Raw genomic sequence first — 21,024 nt, forward strand, 5'->3', positions numbered from 1 at the left:
CGATGGGATCCAGAAAAAGAGAATTCGAAGGAAATGGAAAGCTAATAGCAGGAATGTTGGCTGCAGGTGAGGGAAAGGCAGGAGGCAGAAACTTCACACTATAAATTGATTCTTTCAGCAAATTTAGAAAATAAGAATGGTTTTGTTAAGATTGAAGATTCAAGGAGTAATTATTATTTTTGAGATTCTTGCAACATAGTTTCAATAACTTTAACTGCAGTAATCCTGTTGGACTTGAACTTCATTGTTAGTGAGAGAAACTTTGTTTGACTTTGCTTGGAAACAGTAAAACCACAACAAAATAAAGTCTCCTGAAAGCTCCTAGGCAACCCTGGAATGTCCTACACAACTGGAAGGACTTGTGGGAAGAGTCTCAAATGGCTCCACAATTTTCATGGCAAGTCTGAAGGACCCAAAGATGTTCTTTTTAGCATTGTAATAATAATAATAAGAATTTTTAAAAAGAATTATGAATTAATTTTCAAATGCCATCTCAAGAAATGTAAGCTTAAAAAAAAAAAAAAAACAGCAACAAAAATCTATACAGCCCTTCTAGTCTCCTCAAATTGTTACTGGTTTGACAGCCCAAAGGTCAGCTGTTCGAATCTTCTTGGAGGTGGATTTAAAAGGAGCCGGCTGAGTGTGTTCCTGGAACTGCATCACGTCCTTCCTGGGACCATCTGGGAACCTCCCGGTCTGTCAAGATAGGTTCGGCTCCGGAGGTCAACCGGGCGGTGGAACCCTGAGCAATAGTTGGCGGCCGGGACCTCACAGCTCCGCTAGCAGCGGAGGCAGCAGGTCCCCGCGCTCTGGGACATTTCCTTCCCACCTCGACCACCTGGAGCAGGACCCGTACCAGCGCTTGCCAAGAGGTTAGGTCACACAGAAGGACTTTGCGACTGCAGAGGAAGAGCTGAGGCCAAGCATCTCTCCGAGGTAGGGAGAAGCCTGGAAGCCGGACTTCAGGTCCCCGCCCCCAGCTCCGCCAGGGACCCGCGCATCCCGGAGCCGGCGCGGGGCTGGGAGGGGGTGTGGCGGGCCGGGGGTAGCGGAGGCCCCTGCCCAGAGGCTGCACCTTCCCGGGCAACCTTCCCTTGGGGCTGGAGCGCGGGCTGCGGGGGGCGGGAGTTGGGGGAGGCCTAACCCCCCAGAGTGCGGCCGGGGGAGGAACTGAGCGCGGAGGGAGGGCAGAGCAGCCAGCGGCGGCGCAGCAGCGAGTGTGTGCGCGCCCGGGGGTGAGCGCCGGCCCCGAGCGCGGCTGGATTGTTGTACTCTGTCGCCAGGGCGGCCGGGCTCCCTGCAGCCCTGCGGACCGCGCCCGGGCGCCGGCGACAGGGCGGGCGCGCAGCCGCTCACCCCGGGTCCCGCCGCAGGGAGCCGGGAGGAGGCAGTCGCTCACGTCGCCTCGCTGCCTGGAACCTGAGCGAGGCCGGGAAAAGGTAAAAAAATAAATAAATAAGATAGGAAGAAGAGAGAGAGGGAAGGACAGACAGAGAGGGAAGGACAGACAGAGAGAGAGGGAGAGAGGGAGACGTGTGCAGGGCGCACAAATTGCAGGCAAATCGTCAGCAAGTTTGTGTTGCACGCTGAGGCTGAGGCTCTGCGTGCCGGGTGGGAGGAGAGGGTGGCGGTGGTGCGCGTACGTGTGTGACACTCATGGGTGAGGAGATGAGGAGGTGGGAGCCTCTGCATCTCGTACGTAGATCTCCCTATGAATATCCCCCTCTCTGAGTCGTCGCTTCCGCTGTGGCACATCCCCTGGGCTCTCACGACACCGAGGCAGAGGCGGCCACCCTCTTATTGTGATGGTCGGTACTGTTGCTACTATCTGATGGGAGATGGAGGGCGTTGAGCAATTTCTAGGAGCCTCCCTTCCTCCACCCCTGGACTATTTTAGGAAGGCAGGGGGAGGGAAAATGGGTAGCGGAGCCCAGGGCTTGCAGACCGCGCCGAGGCCCGGGCGACTCCCCCGGCGCTGTCATGGTGCAGTCGCTTCCAGGCAGCGCCTACACTAGAGGGCAAGATAACTTTCATCTCCTCTCCAGATAGACATGTTTCAGACCGATTCGGCGCTGCTGCCCGAGGAGTTCTGGGAAATGGTGGTTCACAGCGGGGCAGGTGCATCGCAAAGGGCAGAATTTAGTGCAAAATGCAGCAGCCGTCAGACCCAGAAAGGAAAGCCCCCTGGGAAAGGAGATTGGGGGTGCTGCTTGGGATAACAGGGTTTGATGCTGGAAGTTCAGGCCTCTGCCGTTAAGAGTCAGGTACAGCCAAGAAATATCAGCTATGAAACCTCAGCAGCCCGTGTTGTTCATTTCTGAGCTCTTCAGTTTGGAGTGAAAAACTTATGCATCTCGAATATTTTTTTCTATCAACATGAAGAAAGCCCCAAATGCATTATTTTCTGTTCTTTAATGCAAATTTATTTGTCTTGATCTAAGAACTACTTTCCTAAAGGTAGGATTCATATACAAAAGTCAGTCCTATGTAAGAGAATGCCTACTAATTTTAAATCAAGCTAAGGTTATTAATATGACCTACATCTGCATAAAATGCTGATTTAATTGTGAGTCATGAGGATTGTTCTTTGTGAAAGCTTTTCTATTCCCCATGATGCAAAAGATTAATAACATGGATAAAAAGTTCCTGCTCTCATCAGAATAGTGCACTAAAATACATAACTATTTTTCTTGTGCTTTTGAGTCTGTTGATTACTTTGTGGCAGATTTAGAACAAAATGTACCGAATCACTACTAACTTAATGTTTCTTGTTGAAGATAAAAAAATAAAAACATGCTCAGACTGACCATGATTATAATATTGCTAGACTTTGAAAAAATAGTCCATCAACTCTTACATTATAGCCTTACTTTTATCTTTCTTAACTAATGATTTTCCACAAAATGGTTTGTTTCTGTCCTTATTGTTCCCAAGTGAGCACTCTTTTCACTTGATTCCTTCCTACCAGGGAGCGGGGATTGGAAAAAACTATTTTACCATTTGAAAAATTTCTAGAACTGCTTGGTGCTTTGCTGGGTCCTATTCTCTGATAATTATGCCGCACAGGCTTCTGGCGGCTGTCAGGAGGTGAGACTGTAACAGGAAGTCAGGGCAAGGTGGGTAACATTTTTGCAGATCTGCCTACTGCAGCCACACCCTGTAGCCTGAGTGTGACTGGTGTGTAGCACCCAAGATGCCTCTGTGGGGACATATCTTCAGTGTCCTTCCTTGGGGTGTAATCAAACGAGAACTAATGTTGGGTAAGGGGTGAAATACATATTGAGCAAGGTATGGAAAGAAGGCAGCAGTTATCTTTGGGTGTAATTTATATTTCCAGCTTACAAAATCATTTGCATCATGACACTGAATGCTTTTTATGCTGGTCTGTTCTATACTTTGTCTTGTGCTTCCTTGTTGGTATTCTTGTGTTTCTAGGGAAAGGACCATTTCTTATCATTTTCCTGAATAATTCATAATAGTGAAGAACAGAGTTATTTACTGATAACCTGCATACATATATTAGTAATATTTTTATATTAAACCAGTGATGTCCCTCCTCTTTCCTACTTCTTAGTCATCTTAATGTTTATTAAGAAGTGTCATTACTAGGGGTAGAGCAGAAAAAATAATTAAATTTAAAATTAGAGACTTATGTGAATATAAGCCAGTAAAAGACTTAAAGGGGGGTTGTTGAAATGGCTTTTACATTTTTAATTTAGTAGTGAATTTCAGTATTATGGCTTTCATGTACATACTTAGATATATAATTAAGCAATATTCAGATATCATACTGCTATGAATCTTTTTATGTGTCTATGGTCTCTGTTCTTCTTTTATTTAAATTTTTCAGGTTTGGAATTTTCTACTATAGTTTCCTAATATCTAAAATTTTGGTTGTGTTGTCTTAAGGCATATTCTTGTGGCCCGGTAGTGTTTTTCCTACTGTTTCCTCCGTGTATTCCTTTCTAGTTGCACAAATAAGATACTGCCATGGTAGTCTATGATACATTTTGGGTAAAGACAGGACAAATTGAGTTGTGATGCTTCAGGACTGTGCTTTTCACAGGTATTGGTGTAAGAAGAGACTGTCAATCAGCCAAGAGAATCCCAAATAGCACAAAGTCGAAATTCCCTCTGCATCCTGCACCTCTGAGTGCAGCAGACAGTTATTGATTGGGTATTCTGTTTGTGTCCACAGTGGCCTGGGCGTCTCCATTACAAGTCACCCTGACTTGTGGCCATAGTGTTTATATCATCACCCGCTCTGGTATATAAGCTCAAAGAGGCATTTGTCTTTCTTGTTCACCATTTCAGTGTACACCATGGTCCCTTACAAATAGTTTCTCAATATAATATTGGCTGTGAAATAATAAATACAGGATCTTACCTCTCTGCTAAGTATGGTAAACGTACTTAACTGCCTTTTCTTAATTCCTTCTTCTGGAGAGATGTGGAGATGGTGCAGGTATGTGATCCATCAGTGTCTGTCCAGTTCTCCCTTTCCATCCAAGTACCTGGTTTAACCCTTCATTCCCTAACCCCTTACCGCACAATATCCTGCTCCTATGAAAAACTCCTTTGAACACCCTGGGATTGTGAACTTATTGGTTGTTCTGTATCTTCCTTTGGTGATCTGGTTCTGTAGGTCATGTCCACAATGAGAATGCAACTATATAACTAGTTGGTTTGAGGTTCTTATGATTATTCACCTATAGTTTTAGCCGTCACTTGTGCTACCATTAGTTTTGGAATCAAAGTGCACCTTTGGGGATATCTTTCAATTTGAGGGTCATTTCTCAAATTGCTGGTGGAGAAACTGAGGACAATGGAAGGAAAATGGAAACCAGTAATTTGCTGAAACTCAACTGCATGCCACAGGTTATTTATTTACTTAGGCACAACTGGTGATTGAACCCAGGGCATCACACGTACTAGGCAAGCACGCTACCTCTGAACTACAGCCCTAGCACTGGGATTTACCTTCTTGAAACTTTTTAAATAGGATAAAATGTAACCTAATTTCACATAAATTAACCTCATTTTACAGATGAAGGAACAAGGACTCAGAAAAGCTAACCTTTGTTAAGATCATAGAGACAGAATTAAGAGTGTGCTCCTAGTCTTTCTTCATCTAGTCTGTGCATTTCCTGTACCGTTCTCTGTCCAACAAGTGATTGTTGAGGACAAGGACATCCGTGCATAGAGCCTTCTCAAAATTGCCCCACTAGTTGGGACAAAGTTAAGCCTAGAATTTGTATCTCCTAATCCCAGTTTCCTTGTATTGCATTATTTTTATTATTTTTAAATTTCTTATCAGATCACATGACACAAAATTAAAATATAATTAAGAAGCACGAAAACCCTAATTTTATAATATAAGGCCTGTGTATAAAGAATGATGAAAGCAAAATGGTTTATCTTAGGCCTGAGAAAGGAAGGATGTTGCACCAACTTCTGTTGTGCTGGGGAGCGAGGGGTTTTCTGGGTCTCGTCTCTCCCACATAAAGTATTATGAACTCGATTTGACAAAACAAAACTGCACACTGAGGGTATCGTGTGTGCCCAGGAATATGCTGGCTGCCAATGTATGAGTTATGAAAACAATACCAGTTAGAGTTCCTATTCCAGCAAAATGCTCATGTTCTGATTAAAGCAAGATGAACAATGGTGCAGAGTGTAGGCCAGCGTGTATTGGTGCTGGTGTGGAGTTTTACTGCTCCAGAGGAATTGAGGGAGACCATGCTGGTGTGTGCACATACTTCTAGGAAGGGCTTCCTGTGGGCTGGGGGTCCTTGATGAGTGATGTGTTGGGTTTGCTGGGAGCATTTCCTCTGAGGCAAGGCAAAGGAGCAATGAAGAAGTGGCTTTACAGAGTTGCTCCAAAGACAGGGGGATATAGTGTGAGAGGTATTTGGAGGGGAACCTGGTGCAGCTCCTCCTCCAGAGCTCCACTAATGGCACCATGAATCCTGAGCATCCCCTGAGACTCCTCAGTCTCCCTTGTCCACCCTGGAAATCCTGCCTCCTTCCACCTATACTCCCCCGCCAACCCTCCTACCCCAGCTGACCAATCACCAAGTCTTATAAAATTTGCCTGGTGGAGGTTCTTCAGCCTTGTCTTTACTCTCAGGCCCTCCCCTCTCTCCAGTGTCAGTCTTTCATCCTCTCCTGTTTGAATTCCTGACATAACCTCCCTAACTGGTCTTCCAGCCTTGACCACCTCAAATATACCCTTAAACACTATAGCTATTCATCTAAATCATGCCTTCTCACTTCCAGCCCAAGGTCCCCTGATGGTTTCTTGTTGCCTCCTAGAAAATCAGAACCATTCTTCTGTGCATGGTATGCAGGGACCCCCACTATCTGGCCACTCCCTCATTTGCCAGGGTGTCAACTGGCAGAGGCCTTCAGGGTCAGGCAATTGACTGTTCCACATAGGATTCATACTACGTCTCATGCCCATGCCTTTGTTCAAACTGGCCAATCTACCTGGAAAGTATCATCCATATTTTCACCTATCTCTAACTCATTGACTGAGACTGAGTGCAGGTGTTAGCTCCTTTCCAGGAGAATTTCCCAGAACCCCCAGATTGGCATAGCCCTCTCCTCTCTAGCCCTCCATCTTTATACTTGCACTTGCCCCTGGGATTTTTGTATTGTCTTCTCTTTGTTGTCTTTTCCATTATGTTCTAAGTTCCTCAAAAGTAGAGTCGGGGTCATTTTCATGTTGGTAGCTCCAGCATTGACCCTGTCACTCAGTGTGTTAGTTATGCTGTGGCAGTAAGACTGGATGCATACTGGAGACAAGTAGAGATTAACTGATGTTAGAATTAATCTTTTCTGTGACATGAATGGGACCGGAAGAGGGAAGAAGCAGAGGGATCTGTAATGCAACGACTTGCAGAAATCCCTTTTAATTCTGTACTTCTTGATTAAAGGTGGGGGCCTAATGTAGGGCAACTGGACTGAAGTGCCTTTCTTTCCTCATCCTTGCTTAGAATGTATGCAGATAATAATATTGACAGATCTTACGGACGTAGATAGATTTCAGAAAATTATACTCTTGCATTTTTGGAACCTAACTTTCTAACAGCTTAGAGAAAAAGACAGTTGTAAGTTTCCTCAGGCACTTCTCACTGTGATTTTCCCAAGTTAGGGTAGCTTTTATGCATGGGCAGGTGGGAATAGTCCCCAAAGAAACAGGCTGCTATTGGGCCCACGATTTTGGCAGAGTTGTAGGACATGATATGCAATAACCCAGCCATAAATAATTATTTTCCTTCTGAGAATCTCTTGGGGAGCCACGCACTGAGAGGTAGCCCTCTAGCCTAGAAGGTGCCAAGTACCTGGTCCTCCTCCTACTAATCTGCTTTCAAGTGGCTGAGATAGGTCTGCCTTTATCTTCCTACTACTTGACACCATTCACTCCTCTCTGCCCTCTAACTGGAAAAGTGAGCAGTTAATGAGGCCTTCTTGCTTCTTGCTCCTGTAGTTCCTTTTATTTTTAAGCACAGGGCAGTAGCAGTAGCTGTGTGCAATATTTTGCATCCTTTTTAAAATGGTAGTCCAAAAAATATTATTAGCTTTGCATGTATGCATTCAAACCAGAGACCAATATATACAGGTATTAATAATGCCATTTAAGGTCAATTTTATTTTGTAGATACTCTATTACCTAACCAATTCATCATAAATCACGCTGTTTTAAGGACCAGACATTTAGATTATGGCATAATTTTGTAGTGTGCATAGACTCTTCCTTTCCTTTGGGCAGGTGGGCCAACACATGCACATATGCTGGTCCTTCTTTAGGTTATGCCCTCCTTCTTTTCTTCCCACCCCTATTTCTTTTCCCGCATCATCATCATCATCATCATAACCCAGAGGTACAGTGTGAATTGCAGTAGAATATCAGGCTCATGTGGACCTCCTCTGTGGCCCTTGGTTAAGTACCTTTCTCTGGGTGCATTATTCAGCCCTCTCTTCTGATTATCTTGTTCATGGCAAGACAAGTCCTTGGGTTAGCAACCCTTGTTCAAAGTACATTGCCCAATGTCAAGACTCCTCCAACTTCACCTACCTCTAGTTCACCGCCCAACTCCTGAATGACCAGTTACACTTGACCAAAGCTGAGAATTCAGGAAAGAGACGAGCAATGTCCTCTGACTAGTCCACACCACTTCAGCCTTACAACCTACTTTAGAGTCTTTCTGTATAGGGAAGAAGAAAGCAAAATCCGACCCATTTTGTCGTCTAAATTTAGAATGTTTAAAAGTCAGATTTTGAGAATGCAATCATTTTTACACTTATACTCTTTTAATTCATCAAATTGTTATTAGGAGCTATGATTTGCTCTCATTCCTGGAAACTGTACAACAAAACAGAGCAAAGTGTTTGCAAAACAGCCAAAATAGCATAGATAAAGAACCTGTGAATACTGAGAAATAGTGCTCAGTGTTTTGAGTATAGAGTTCATAGATTGGTAAAGTTTATAGTTCGAAAAGAAAATATGGAATGAAAGTTTGCATTTCTCCTTTCGGCAACCAATTTTATTTTAGGCCCAATTTATGTATTTTGTCAGATATCATAGAAACTTCTAACATTTGCATGGGACTTTATAAATGTTCTTTACTTTGGCTATTTCAGTTGATAATGAATCAGTCATTCAAACTGAATGAAAAGAGTTCTCCTTTTAGCACTATAATGACCTAGGTAGATTTTTTTTTTAATTGTACCTTTTCTTGTTTTATTTTTCAGATTCCAGAGTTCATTTCAGAGGGTGGTCTTAAAACAAAAAAAGAAAAGAAGAAGTGGTTCAATGTTTTGGAGACCTCACTCACTGACTGCTGCCAGTACCTTGGATTCCTCTGTGACTCCTCACGTCTACTAAGTCCTCTCATGTTTTCCGGAGCAGCATAGTCCTGTGCTCCTGGGGGAGGAGCCTATCGGTGGTCTTGGTTTCATGCCACAGGAGGGACCATGGCAAGCTCCAGAGCCACCTCGCGCTCTCCTCGGGACATTGCCAATGTGATGCAGAGGCTGCAAGGTAAGGGGCAGAAATTTCAGTGTTTTTTAAAAAGTATACTTCTATATCCAAATACCAACATAACTGAGAATCTACATTTGCTTAGATTTTTTTTTTTCAATTTTATGAATTGAAAGCAAAGCAAAGAAGAGCAAATGATAGACTGGACATCTTTTCTTCCATTGTTTTTTAACAAGTCCATGCTGTTTTAAGATGAGTCTTTTTATGTAGAAGGAAGAGACAAAGATGTGGGTCTGGGTGATTCTGTCTGCATTCGTGTGATCCAAATGGCCCTTCGATCCCCAGCTGGGAAATCAGAGCCATTGCCAACTGTACTGATGCTCTCCTTCAATAACAGCAATGGTAGTGCCTGGACACAGTCATGTACTGTTGCCAGGTAGTGAGTGCATTTACCAGCGATGAAGTCCTCAAGCATCTAGAAGCTTTTGTTTATTTGTTTTGTTTTGTTTTTAACAAAAACTGAATGTGGTGGCACACAACTGTAACCCAGCTACTAGGGAGGCTGAGGCAGGAGGATGGCTTGTTCTAGGTCAGCCTGAGAAACATAGAGACCCCATCTCAAAATAAAACAATAAGAGCTGGGGATATAAGTCAGTGGTAGAGTACACCCGGATTTAACCTCCTGTAACACCACAACAACCAAAAACAAAACAAAACAAAGTTATTAACAAAGTAAGGCAAAAGAGGCTCTGAGAGATGAAAGGACATGACATTAATGGTCAGTGGCAACAGTTCTGGGTTTCTTGCGGATGCTCTTTTTCTAACAGTGAATTGTCTTCTAGAAGAGAATTAATAGTGAATCATTATGTCAGTTCATAAGGGAACTTCCAATTCTCAGTTTTCTTTAAATGAATGTAATCCTTGAACCATAAAACAAATTATCTCCTGGATGTATGTGAAAATGTTGCTTTTTAGTCTTAATCCCAATGCTCTGATGTATACTTTCAGGATACAAAGATTTTCAAATTTACAAGGGATTTACTCTAACCTTTGTCCAGAGAGCTTAAAAATAATGCTATAGTTTGACTTTCAAGTTTTCTAGTACTGGCAACAAATGGCCATTGTGGTTTTGCACCATAGCAAGATGGTGTCTTGATCCCACTTCCTTTGCTTACAGTATATTTGATGTGCACAGCAGTAAATTCCAGTGAAGAGTTCTTGATTTTCAAAATACACACTGAGCTCTTAAATCTGAACATTCATGGCCCAGAATATGCTCATAGAAAATCAGGACATGTCGATCTGGATCAGTTTCTTCATGTCTGACCTGACACTGCCAAGATGTCTGAGTGCATCTGTGGTCATTCTATGCACCTGCCCAGGGTTACTTGTGATACCTTAGTGTGAAAGGTGACTTGTTTTGAGTTTGTTGTTGATCAATTCCATTTGTCATGCCAGAGAGTCTTGTTCAATTAAAGAACAGATCTTTTCTAGCAAGGCCCTAAGCAACTTAGCAAGACACTGTCTCAAAATAAAAAATAAAAAGGGTTGGGGATGTATCTTAGTGCTAAAGCACCTCTGGGTTCTATATCTCTGGTACCAAAAAGAGAAAATGAAAAAGAAAAAAAAAAAAACAGATCTTTACTGAATATATAGGTAGAGACCTTTTTCCTTAGGCTGAAAAATTATCCGATTGTGTCTGCCCAGAAGCAGGGAGCTCACATTTTAATTGAGCATCTTGATTTGGGTAAATGGGACACTGGATTTGGAGTTCATTCTTCTGTCTATGTTTGTCTTCACTGTGTGCCTGAGGGCAAATTACTGAACCATTTCAGTTATGGCAATTATGAACAGATAGAAAGGAAACCTATAGGTTCTTTACAAAAGAACAAAGGTATAGGGAAGATAATTTAGGTTATAAAGCAGATTTCCCCTCAAGTTTATTAAACTTCTCTGGATGAGACACACATTGACAACAGAGGAATGTTGTGAAGAGAAAAATTGAAATCACTTAGCATCAGTTTTTTTTAAATTTATTTTTATTGTAAACAAATGAGATACATGTTGTTTCTGTTTGTACATGGAGTAACAGCATACCATTTGTGTAATCATACATTTCCATAGGGTAATGATGTTTGATTCATTCTCTTATTTTTTCCTTCCTCCCCACCCCTCTTTTCCCTCTATACAGTCCCTCCCTCCTTCCTCCATTCTTGCCCCCCCACCCCCCATTATATGTTTTCACCCGCTTATCAGTGAGATCATTCGTCCTTTGGAGAATATCATGCTAAGTGAGATAAACCAATCTCAAAAAAAATTTCATCCATTTGCCTGCAAATGCCATAATTTTATTATTCTTTATAGCTGAGTAATATTCCATTGTATATATATATACCATACATCAATTGAAGGGCATCTAGGTTGGTTCCACAGTCTGGCTATTGTGAATTGAGCAGCTATGAACATTGATGTGGCTGTATCTCTGTAGTATGCTGATTTTAAGTCCTTTGGGTATAGGCCGAGGAGTGGGATAGCTGGGTCAAATGGTGGGTCCATTCCAAGTTTTCTAAGGAATCTCCACACTGCTTTCCAGAGTGGTTGCACTAATTTGCAGCCCCACCAGCAATGTATGAGCGTACCTTTTTCCCCACATCCTCTCCGACACCTATTGTTGCTTGTATTCTTGATAATCGCCATTCTAATTGGGGTGAGATGGAATCTTAGGGTAGTTTCGATTTGCATTTCTCTTATTACTAAAGATGTTGAACATTTTTTCTTATGTTTGTTGATTGCTTGTAGATCTTCTGTGAAGCGTCTGTTCATATCCTTAGCCCATTTGTTGATTGGGTTATTTGTATTCTTCGGGTAGAGTTTTTTGAGTTCTTTATATATTCTGGAAATTAGTGCTCTATCTGAAGTATGAGTGGCAAAGATATTCTCCCACTCTGTAGGCTCTCTCTTCGTATTGCTGATAGTTTCCTTTGCTGAGAGAAAGCTATTTAGTTTGAATCTGTCCCAGTTATTGATTCTTGCTTTTATTTCTTGTGCTATGGGAGTCCTATTAAGGAAGTCTAATCCTAAGCCAACAAGTTGAAAATTTGGACCTACTTTTTCTTCTATAAGATGCAGGGTCTCTGGTATGATTTCAAGGTCCTTGATCCATTGTGAGTTGATTTTTGTGCAGGGTGAGAGATAGGGGTTTAGTTTCATTCTGTTGCATATAGATTTCCAGTTTTCCCAGCACCATTTGTTGAAGAGGCTATCTTTTCTTCATTGTATATTTTTGGCACCTTTGTCTAGTATTAGCATCAGTTTTTGGTTCTACAATCACTACTCGTCATTCTGATCTTGGTTTGAATGGAAGTCCTTTCGTTAAGGTCATGGGTGGGGTGGGAGGAGAATTAAGAGTACTGATGGCATGTTTTATTATTTTTTTAAATAATGGATATATATGTGTTTTTTATTGAGAAATGAGTGGAGTGGGGGAAAGAGCAGGAGCCCCATCTTCATTGCACACTGGGCCCGGGCAGTGGATTCCCTATTTAACATCTACGCATGTAGGTGCTACATTTGTAAAATATGAACGGCTCCCACCCAGCTTACAATCTCAGAATTGTGTTGTGACTCTCATGAGCTAATCTACAAGGGGCTTTACAAACTGTTGGAATAGCTGTGGTATGTTGAGCTGTTCCAATAGTCACAGGAGAACACTGGATAAGAAGTCACAGCTTGGTAATTTATTGTTCATCTTTCTTAAATTTTACTAATCATCCAGATTTGGGGAAGAATGTTAATGTCTAATGTATTCAGTGCTGTATGAAACTAGTAATTTTATTACATAAAGAGGTGACTATACTTATTGTATTAATTATTCTTCCTTTCTGCAAAATTATAACAAATCAAAAGGGTACCTGACAGAGTTAGAAAAATTAGCCTTAAAATTCAGGAGAGAAAATTCCTAAGCTTCAATTACCTACTGTATGTAGATTATCAATGGCTACAAATGTAAGATCTGCTTTGCTACAAAATGGGACACACCTGGTCAACATCAGAGGATGCAAAGTGAAATGACAGGAAGTGAAAGTGATCTGGTGGGTATGTCTGTTAACAAGTCCATCCTCTGGGTTAACTGCTGATTCAGAGGGCAATGTGGCTTTTTCCTGCTTTCAGTTCTCACAGTTAGTCCTTACTGATGCTTTGCACCCACACAGGGGCCAGCCCTTCCGGAGAGAAGAGACCTGTCATCTACTAAGGGTATTTATAAATCTTGTTTATGGGCTGGCTGGAACCTCCAAACAAGTGAATGAGATCCTAATAAGTGGAGGGCTGGCTTTATTGCCCAGATAATTAAGACGAATGAGGAAATTTACTTGAGGGAAGATAAATTCCTATAAGCTTAAAGAGAATCAGACTTGCTTGCCATTTTCAAAATTCAACTTCATAAACACATTCTTATAGAATTCCCTTTTCTCTGCCTGGATAGATAATGAATAACTACTGTTTTTGTCCCCATCCCCACCCGCCCCCTTGGGTTTTACTGTCATTTCAGAACTATGAATAACAAATAAAGAGAATGTCACTCTAAATAATGGCAACTTGGCTTTACTATCTTGCTTATTTAGTCTACAGCTATTATTGTGGACTATTTTTCTGCTTTTAATTTTTATTCCCAGTACTAGGAAACTCAAGCACACACACACAGATTGCTACATAATTTAGCTGCTACTGTAGCAGTTCAATATTTCACCTTTGCCAATATTTGTGCTTGTTTGAGCATAATGTTTTAGGCTGGGATCCTGAATTATGGATGAGCAGTCAGACTGCAATGCGGAGTTTCATTTGCCCTTAAGAATAATAAGTGTTTCTGTAACTTTAATCAATTTCTATATAAGCTTAAAAGCAAATATAAGAAAATAGTGTAATAGGGGCATATTAAATTTTTAAATGCACATAATTAGTCTATTTTTTGCTTTTAAGTGCTAACTAAAGAGATCCATTTAACAAATGGTTTATAGAGTCATTTTAAGGTCACATCTAAGAAAATAAATGTCTCAAGTCTTCAGATTATAGTTTTTACATGAAAGTGACAATATTGTAAAGAACTTTGTAACTTTTCATAGTGCTTATGCTTAGCATTTACTTAAAACATTGGTTGACTGACTTTACCAACTACTTTTTTCATTTGAATGTATTAAAGTTTATGGATTTTCAGGTTAACACATCAGTGTTGAGTATTGTATTGTGGGGTGACATTGACCCAATCTTGTAGACAATGCCAAAAAGATGCAAATGTACCTGCTAAAATGTCACATAGAGGCAGGGTTTAGGCTTAGGTGAAATTATGGTATTTGCCAGTAAATAGATGGAACTGGAGAATGTCATGCCAAGTAAAATAAGTCAATCCCCAAGAACCAAAGGCCAAATGTTTTCTCTGATATGTGGATGCTAATTCACACTTAGTTGAGGGTGGGTTAGGGAAGAATAGAGGTACTTTGAATTAGGCAGAAGGGAGTGAAGAGAGGGGAGGGGATACAGGGTAGGAAAAACAGTAGAACAAATCAGACATTATTACCCTATGTGCGTATATGACTACATGACCGGTGTAACTCTACATCATGTACAACCAGAAGAATGAGAAGTTATATTCCATTCTATTGTCATGTAAAACTAATTAGAACAAATTTTAAAAATAGAAACAAATGTCACATAGAATGAGTTAATAAAAAAGATGATTCTGTACAAAGTCAAAATTTGATCTTTGACTCTTTTGACTAGATTTAGAATGAAACCAAAGAGAAAAGCATTTTGACCCTTGGAGATTTATCTATCAAATTTGCTAGCTGTTCAGTACAAAATCATCGCATAAAACCAAAAAGTAGCATCAAAGCCCATTAATTGTACTTAGGTAAAACTCTCCTTTGGGTTTCATCTCTTTCTCTTCCTACAGGAATGTTGTGTGATGGTATCTCAAATCTAAGTTGACACAAAACCAGAATCATTTCTTTGTATTTTGGAACATCATAGTTACATAAATATTTGATGAATAAATTAATAAGTCATGATTCCTAAACTAATGAACCAAAGATAAAATTAGTCATGGAATCTAAAAACAAGGGAACAAACCATTTAAATAGTATTTCTTCACTCTCTTTTTAAAAAATTACCTAAATTTTGTGTATTGGGGTTTTTAATTTAAAATCACTCTTAAGAACACACATCCTGTCTGAATGAGTGATGATATGGACTTCTCAGATGTGTGTACTGTTTTTATGACTAAAGGCTTTAAACAAGTTTTCCTTCTCAAGAATATAGTTCCATGTTTATATTGCTTTTTATATGTATTAAAATGCTTGCATTTCTACACTGCTCAGTCCTGCAAGCCTTTCTGTTTGTAGAGTTATTTAATTCATTGTGTTATGTGAAGAAAATGTCTTGCATATTCAGGGTCTTCAACAACCTTTAGAATATTGCCTAACAAATGAAAAAAACTGCTGAATCAAAAATAGCAGAGGTTCACAAGTAATATTATGTCGACTAGTCAAATGTAAATCAAAGTTGGTCCAAAAATTATACATGTGTGAATATGTCTTATGGGTCATGTGGATACTCTATATTGCACTTGAATGCAGAGTGTGGCAGCTGATATACAGAGTCTAATGCCCACGCAGGAAATGGTAAAGCATCCCCACACGTCATAGTGCCTCTGTGTTAATTTTTTTAATGCACTACCTTATTCTTGTCACTTGTGACATTAAACATATGTAACAAGATTTTTGCCTTGACCTCCCAATTAAAGTCTCAATTAACTTCTTGGCTTACTTATTCTAACACCTAACATTTAAGCTCCCCTATAAATCTCACATTTCAGCCAAATGACACTACTTGTTGTACTCTGAGGATGCTCTGTCTCTGTCTCCTTCTGGGCCACCTTCAGCAATGAGCTAAATTTAATGCTCCTAAAATTGAAATTTAGACTCGATGAATCTTCAATGACCAACTTAAATGCAGTCTTCTCAGTGAAGACTTTGTCACTAATGCGATGACAACTTTCTCTCCTCCCTCTTGACTCCTCTGGTACCTTTTAGCCCTCTCACCAGTTACCTGGTATGGCTTCACATTATGTCTCATGTATGTGTCTGACCCACACACCCAGAGTTCAAACCTTGAGAGCAGAAAGTGGGTCAGATTCACGCGAGTGCCCTCCACAGGAGCAGGCACAGAGCATTTCATAATGTGGATGGTTCACAAGTATTGTGGAGTAATATCATGAAATAACATGCTGACTTTAATAAGTCAAGAGACAGCCGTGGTTTGGACTAGGTGTTAAACAGGGAGAGAGGTGGTAACACCCTGGATATATTTTGAAATTATGGCTAAAATAATTCACAGATGCATAAGAGGTAGCACATGAGAGATAGGAATAAAAGTTGGCTCTCTCAGTTTTTACTTTGAAAGAAGGAAAGAGGGAGGAAAAATTGATGAGGAAAACAATTTAAGACTTATTTTAGATATGTAGACAAGCCAGAAAGGAAGTGAGGAGATCCAACTACAGAGATGGAAGAAGACTACTGGAGAGAACCCCGCTTCGCTCACTCATTTTAGATGTCTGGAGACATCTCAGAAAGGAGTTAGTATGTACAGCTGCAGGGATGGTGAGGACAGCTGGAGAAAGAAGACCTTTGGAAGCCCCCAACACAGAGACAGTGTTGGAAACTGTGGGGCCGGTTGATGTCACCCAGGGAGCAACAACAGATGGAAAAGAGGTTGAGTTAGAGAAGCCAACGTTTCAGGGGATGGTGAATGACAGACTTCCACTATGGGACAGACTCTCTATCCAGTGTGGGAGGAAGGAAGAGGAAAGAAGGCAGGTCCAGAGGGCAAGGGGAGAATGAGTCCCAAGGGGAGCGATTGACCGTATTTGGTGTTGTAATGTTTACGTGCACCTGTTTGTAGATGTTTAGTGTATAAAATATTGTGTGTATTTGATATGCAAATACTAGGTCAGAATAGGTGCAAATGCGTGTGCCTGTAGTTTCCAATCATTTTCAGAAGATGAAAGAATGGACTTGTGTGAGACCTGTAAGGAATAGCAAGGTTCTCAGGAGTTAATTAGATAAGAGTCAGTCCTTAAAAGATTATTAAATATAATTCTACTCTACTTCATGTGGAGATTGAGCAGAAATGAGACCCAAGGGTGAAATGGCTCTTACTTAAGCCCTGCACTGTCTTCCACCCTCATGGAGTTGGAACCCTGCTATGAACCAAGGACAGTTCTCATGGGATGGTGCTCCTATTGATGCCCTTGTGGGCACCTGGGTGTCTGTCACATCCCTCCTGACTTCCTTCCTTGTGCACCTCCTCCCTCATACATCCACCTGCATCCTGTGACATTATTTTCTAGATTCTTTCCATTTGAAACTAGTATCAGTCCTGCTCCTGTTTTGGACAATGTCATTGTGGAGTCGGTGGGAGCTGTTTTCTTGGCATTGGTTGTTGTTCCGTTAGCTCCGCTATGGCAGGGTTTCACGAAGAGAAAGGAGAACGTGGGGCATCACATGTTTGAATTGTCTGAAACGTTGTTAGGACTCTAGAATTTCCTTTCCTTCAAGAATGGGTGGTAATCTCCCCAACAGTGCTTTAAGCAAAATGGTAGATGTATTTACTTTTGGGCCAGCTCTGAATCACCTTGCTCGAAGCTATTCAACCCTGCCTGTGTTGGATCTGACCTGGGGCCTTGGGTTGGCTCCTGATGAAGACCATACATGCACCCATGAATACAAGAGTCCCCTTAATGCATATTTTAAGATAATGAACACCCATAAACAAAAAATTATTAGACCCCAAATTTTATGTGAGAAATTCCTCATCTATCTTCAAAGGCTAAACAAAACCAATTCATATCTCAGTCTATTATTTTTCTTTTATTTTCATTCCAAATTGGGTAATTGAGGACATTTCTATTGTATTTTCTTTCAGATTGGGGCAAATGAGGATATCACTCATTCTTTTTCTGTATGTACAACTAAATACCTATTTCCTGATCTTTGAATGACGACAGTCCATAGTTTAAGCAATTATTTAGGTTAGGCGTTCAGTGAACCATGCATGCATTTATTTTAAAGAGTTTCAAAGTTACTTTATAAGAATAGATGCAGTTATCCCACTTTTACCCAAAGGACTTGAAATTAGCATACCACAGTAATGCAGCCATATCAATGTTCATAGCAGCTCAACTCACAATAGCTAGATTGTGGAACCAGGCTAGATGCCCTTCAACAAATGAATGGATAAAGAAACTGTGATATATACACACATAAAGAATAATAAAATTATGGCATTTGCAGATGAATGGATGGAATTGGAGAATATTATGCTAAGTGAAATAAGCCAATCCCAAAAAAACAAAGACTGAATGTTTTCCCTAATAAGTGGATGATAATATATAATGGGGACTCGGGGGTGGGCGGTGAGAGAAGAATGGAGGAACTTTAGACTATGTAGAGGGAAATGAGGGGTGGTATGAAAAGTGGTGGAATGAGACAGACATCATTACCCTATGTACATTTATGCTTACACAAATGGTGTGAATCTATATCGTGCACAACATAGAAGTGAAAAGATGTACCCCATTTGTGTACAATGAACCAAAATACGGTCTGTAAAAATAAAATAATTTTAAAAAGAATATATGCAGTGTTACAATATGCTAATGATAGTCAAGTGGCACTTTGTTTCTTCTCAAGTAAATGAATGGAAACATCTGAAAGAAGTTGGTGACTATCCCAAACAGATTCAGCATCAAATGATCCATGTATGATTTTGAATTCTTTGGATGTAGTGAAGTTTAAGTATTTTTGAAAATGGTTTCTATGGTAACCTATGCTCTTTTTTCCCCATTGTTCTCAATGACCTCTTGATTAAAAAACAAACAATTCCTTCCTCTACTGATATTAATCTTCGATGTTTACTAAACACTGGTCTCCGCCCATGTTCAAAAGATCATTTACCTTGAATTATACAATTGCCCTTTGTTTGTGTGTCTCCTCAGATGTGTCACCAATGTTGTTCCCATGGCATTTAAATCCCTTTTACTGCTTTTTTTGATTATTATGTTAACTGGTTCACTAACTTGGAAAGATTGCTAAGATTCCCAGGGTTTATCCTGTTTTGGTGGTTGTTATTATCTATGGTTATACTTTCTGTATCTTGTTATGTGTTGTGAACTACAGTGTTTATTTTGCCACGAATTATACTAATTGCATACTCATAGCCTACATTTTCAGCTCTTAAACTTTTCTGAAAGTTCTCATAGATTCATCTCAATTTATTCAATTTTGGTTGAAATGAGCATTCATAGTCAAGAGAATGTGGAATTCTGAGAGTTTATCCTCAAACCTGGATGGGTTGCACCCTTAATAATGTAGCAACAGATCTTTCCAAACACTCCTTCATCTTGTCCCTTTCCCTGATTCTCTGTGTCTCATGGTAACCTTCAAGATGAACTCATTATGGCAGAAAGAATCTTCACTATCGGACTCTTACCAATCTTCCTATCTTCATTCTATTAATGCTCCACAGACTGTGATGTTTTGGTCTCTCTGAACCACTTCCAACTCCCCTCAAGCTAATCTGTGATCTCACTTGGTCTTGCCACATTCTTTCTGTCTCCTCTAGTTCCTCCCTCCCCGTTCTTGCTTTCCTCAAGCCTCAAGGCCCAGCACAACCTTGCCTCCTCTGTGCAGCCTTCCTCATACACCAGCCAGCGAGAAAGATTCCCTCATTTATGGTCTACTTTGAGCCATCTGTCTGTTAAAGCATACTCAGTCTGTAAGGGTTCCTTTTCTTATCTGTGTCCCATTGGAACATTAGAACCTCAAGGGCAGGGGCCGTAGCTCTTTCAACTTTGCATATTCATTACTGAGCACACATCTGACCTTTAGCAAGTGCCTAGTCCATTCAGCTGGCTGTACATTCACACAGTTAACAAATATTTACTGGAGATGTCTGCTCCAGTCTTCTGGGTACAGCTGTGACAATGATTCAGAGAGGTTCTGTCTTTGCAGAACTGTAGTCTCCTGGATGCAAAGATAATGAACAAAGAATTTTTAAATTGAGTGATAGATATGATGGATAAGTATAGATTTGATTTACAAGTGAATGAATAACACTTGAATAACACAAAACAGATAATTAAGCAAATTGATGAGTGTAGCAAACTACTCAATGGTTTCTGTTGCTTTCATGTGGTTTTTTTCACTCCACATGAGCTGCAAATATCTTATTCTTAAAAGCATGCGTCCCTAGTTTTATACAGAGGGAGTGTGGTTGTTCAGATTGGAAGGGGATTTAGGGCTCATGATTTGATGTTCTCGTTCTGCCATGAAATGAGAGCATTCTAGAGCAGTGAAGTGATGAACGGAGGTCTGACGGAGAGAGGGATGGATCCCAGTCTCAGAGCACTGAGGGACAACTCAACATTCCTGTGTCACCGTACTCCTCCCAGGTGTCCTGGGCGTGGCTGTTAATGATCGCTGGGTCTTTATGCAGAGGAGGCAAGGTCGGCGACAAAAGTCTCAGGGTCAGCACAACATGAAAATGTGAGAATCTCTTGTTCAATGGGTAAGACTAACTTAATATATAACAGAACAGGAACCTGTGCCGGTGGCCCACCACACCTGTGAGGTCAGCCCTCAATGAAATCACTCTGGGAGACTTAGGATCCTGAGACTTTACACTGTTGTAGAAGAGGTGAAAAAGAACCAAAAGGGAGATGGAGCAATACATGGAGAGAGTCCTGAACTGTTTCAAAATCATACCTGAAACTGGTCCTGCAGGACAGTGGAGTGAGAAGACTCATGGCTCTCACAAAATGTGCTTGCCAGAGCTCATGGCCCCTCTGTGGACACGATCGCTGATCTCTCCACAAGTTGGATGCTCTGCTGGCTTATCACTTATAACCTTATCTCTCTAGATTCAAATGAACTTACCATAAAAAGGAATTTGTGGTCACTTAGTGAACTGAAACTTGCCCATACATT

General features: G+C 40.8%; 1 protein-coding gene across 13 annotated transcripts in view; it reads left to right on the top strand.

Moving 5' to 3' along the window:
• The first annotated feature begins 417 nt into the window (after nucleotides 1-417).
• Syne1 (spectrin repeat containing nuclear envelope protein 1) overlaps nucleotides 418-21,024 on the top strand; it is a 443,098-nt gene continuing 422,491 nt past the window's right edge. For 6 of the 13 annotated variants that reach the window (XM_047557246.1, XM_047557248.1, XM_047557255.1 and 3 more), the window contains exons 1-2: nucleotides 423-936; nucleotides 8,758-9,046. In XM_047557246.1, coding sequence (XP_047413202.1) covers nucleotides 8,980-9,046 — 67 coding nt within the window. In that variant the 5' untranslated portion in view covers nucleotides 423-936; nucleotides 8,758-8,979. Of the gene's footprint in view, nucleotides 937-1,248; nucleotides 1,440-8,757; nucleotides 9,047-21,024 lie in introns of those variants that run through there. The other 7 variants (XM_047557252.1, XM_047557253.1, XM_047557254.1 and 4 more) reach the window with 4 other exon arrangements.

Source organism: Sciurus carolinensis, chromosome 7 (genome assembly GCF_902686445.1).
Source record: "Sciurus carolinensis chromosome 7, mSciCar1.2, whole genome shotgun sequence".
Lineage (NCBI taxonomy): Eukaryota > Metazoa > Chordata > Mammalia > Rodentia > Sciuridae > Sciurus > Sciurus carolinensis.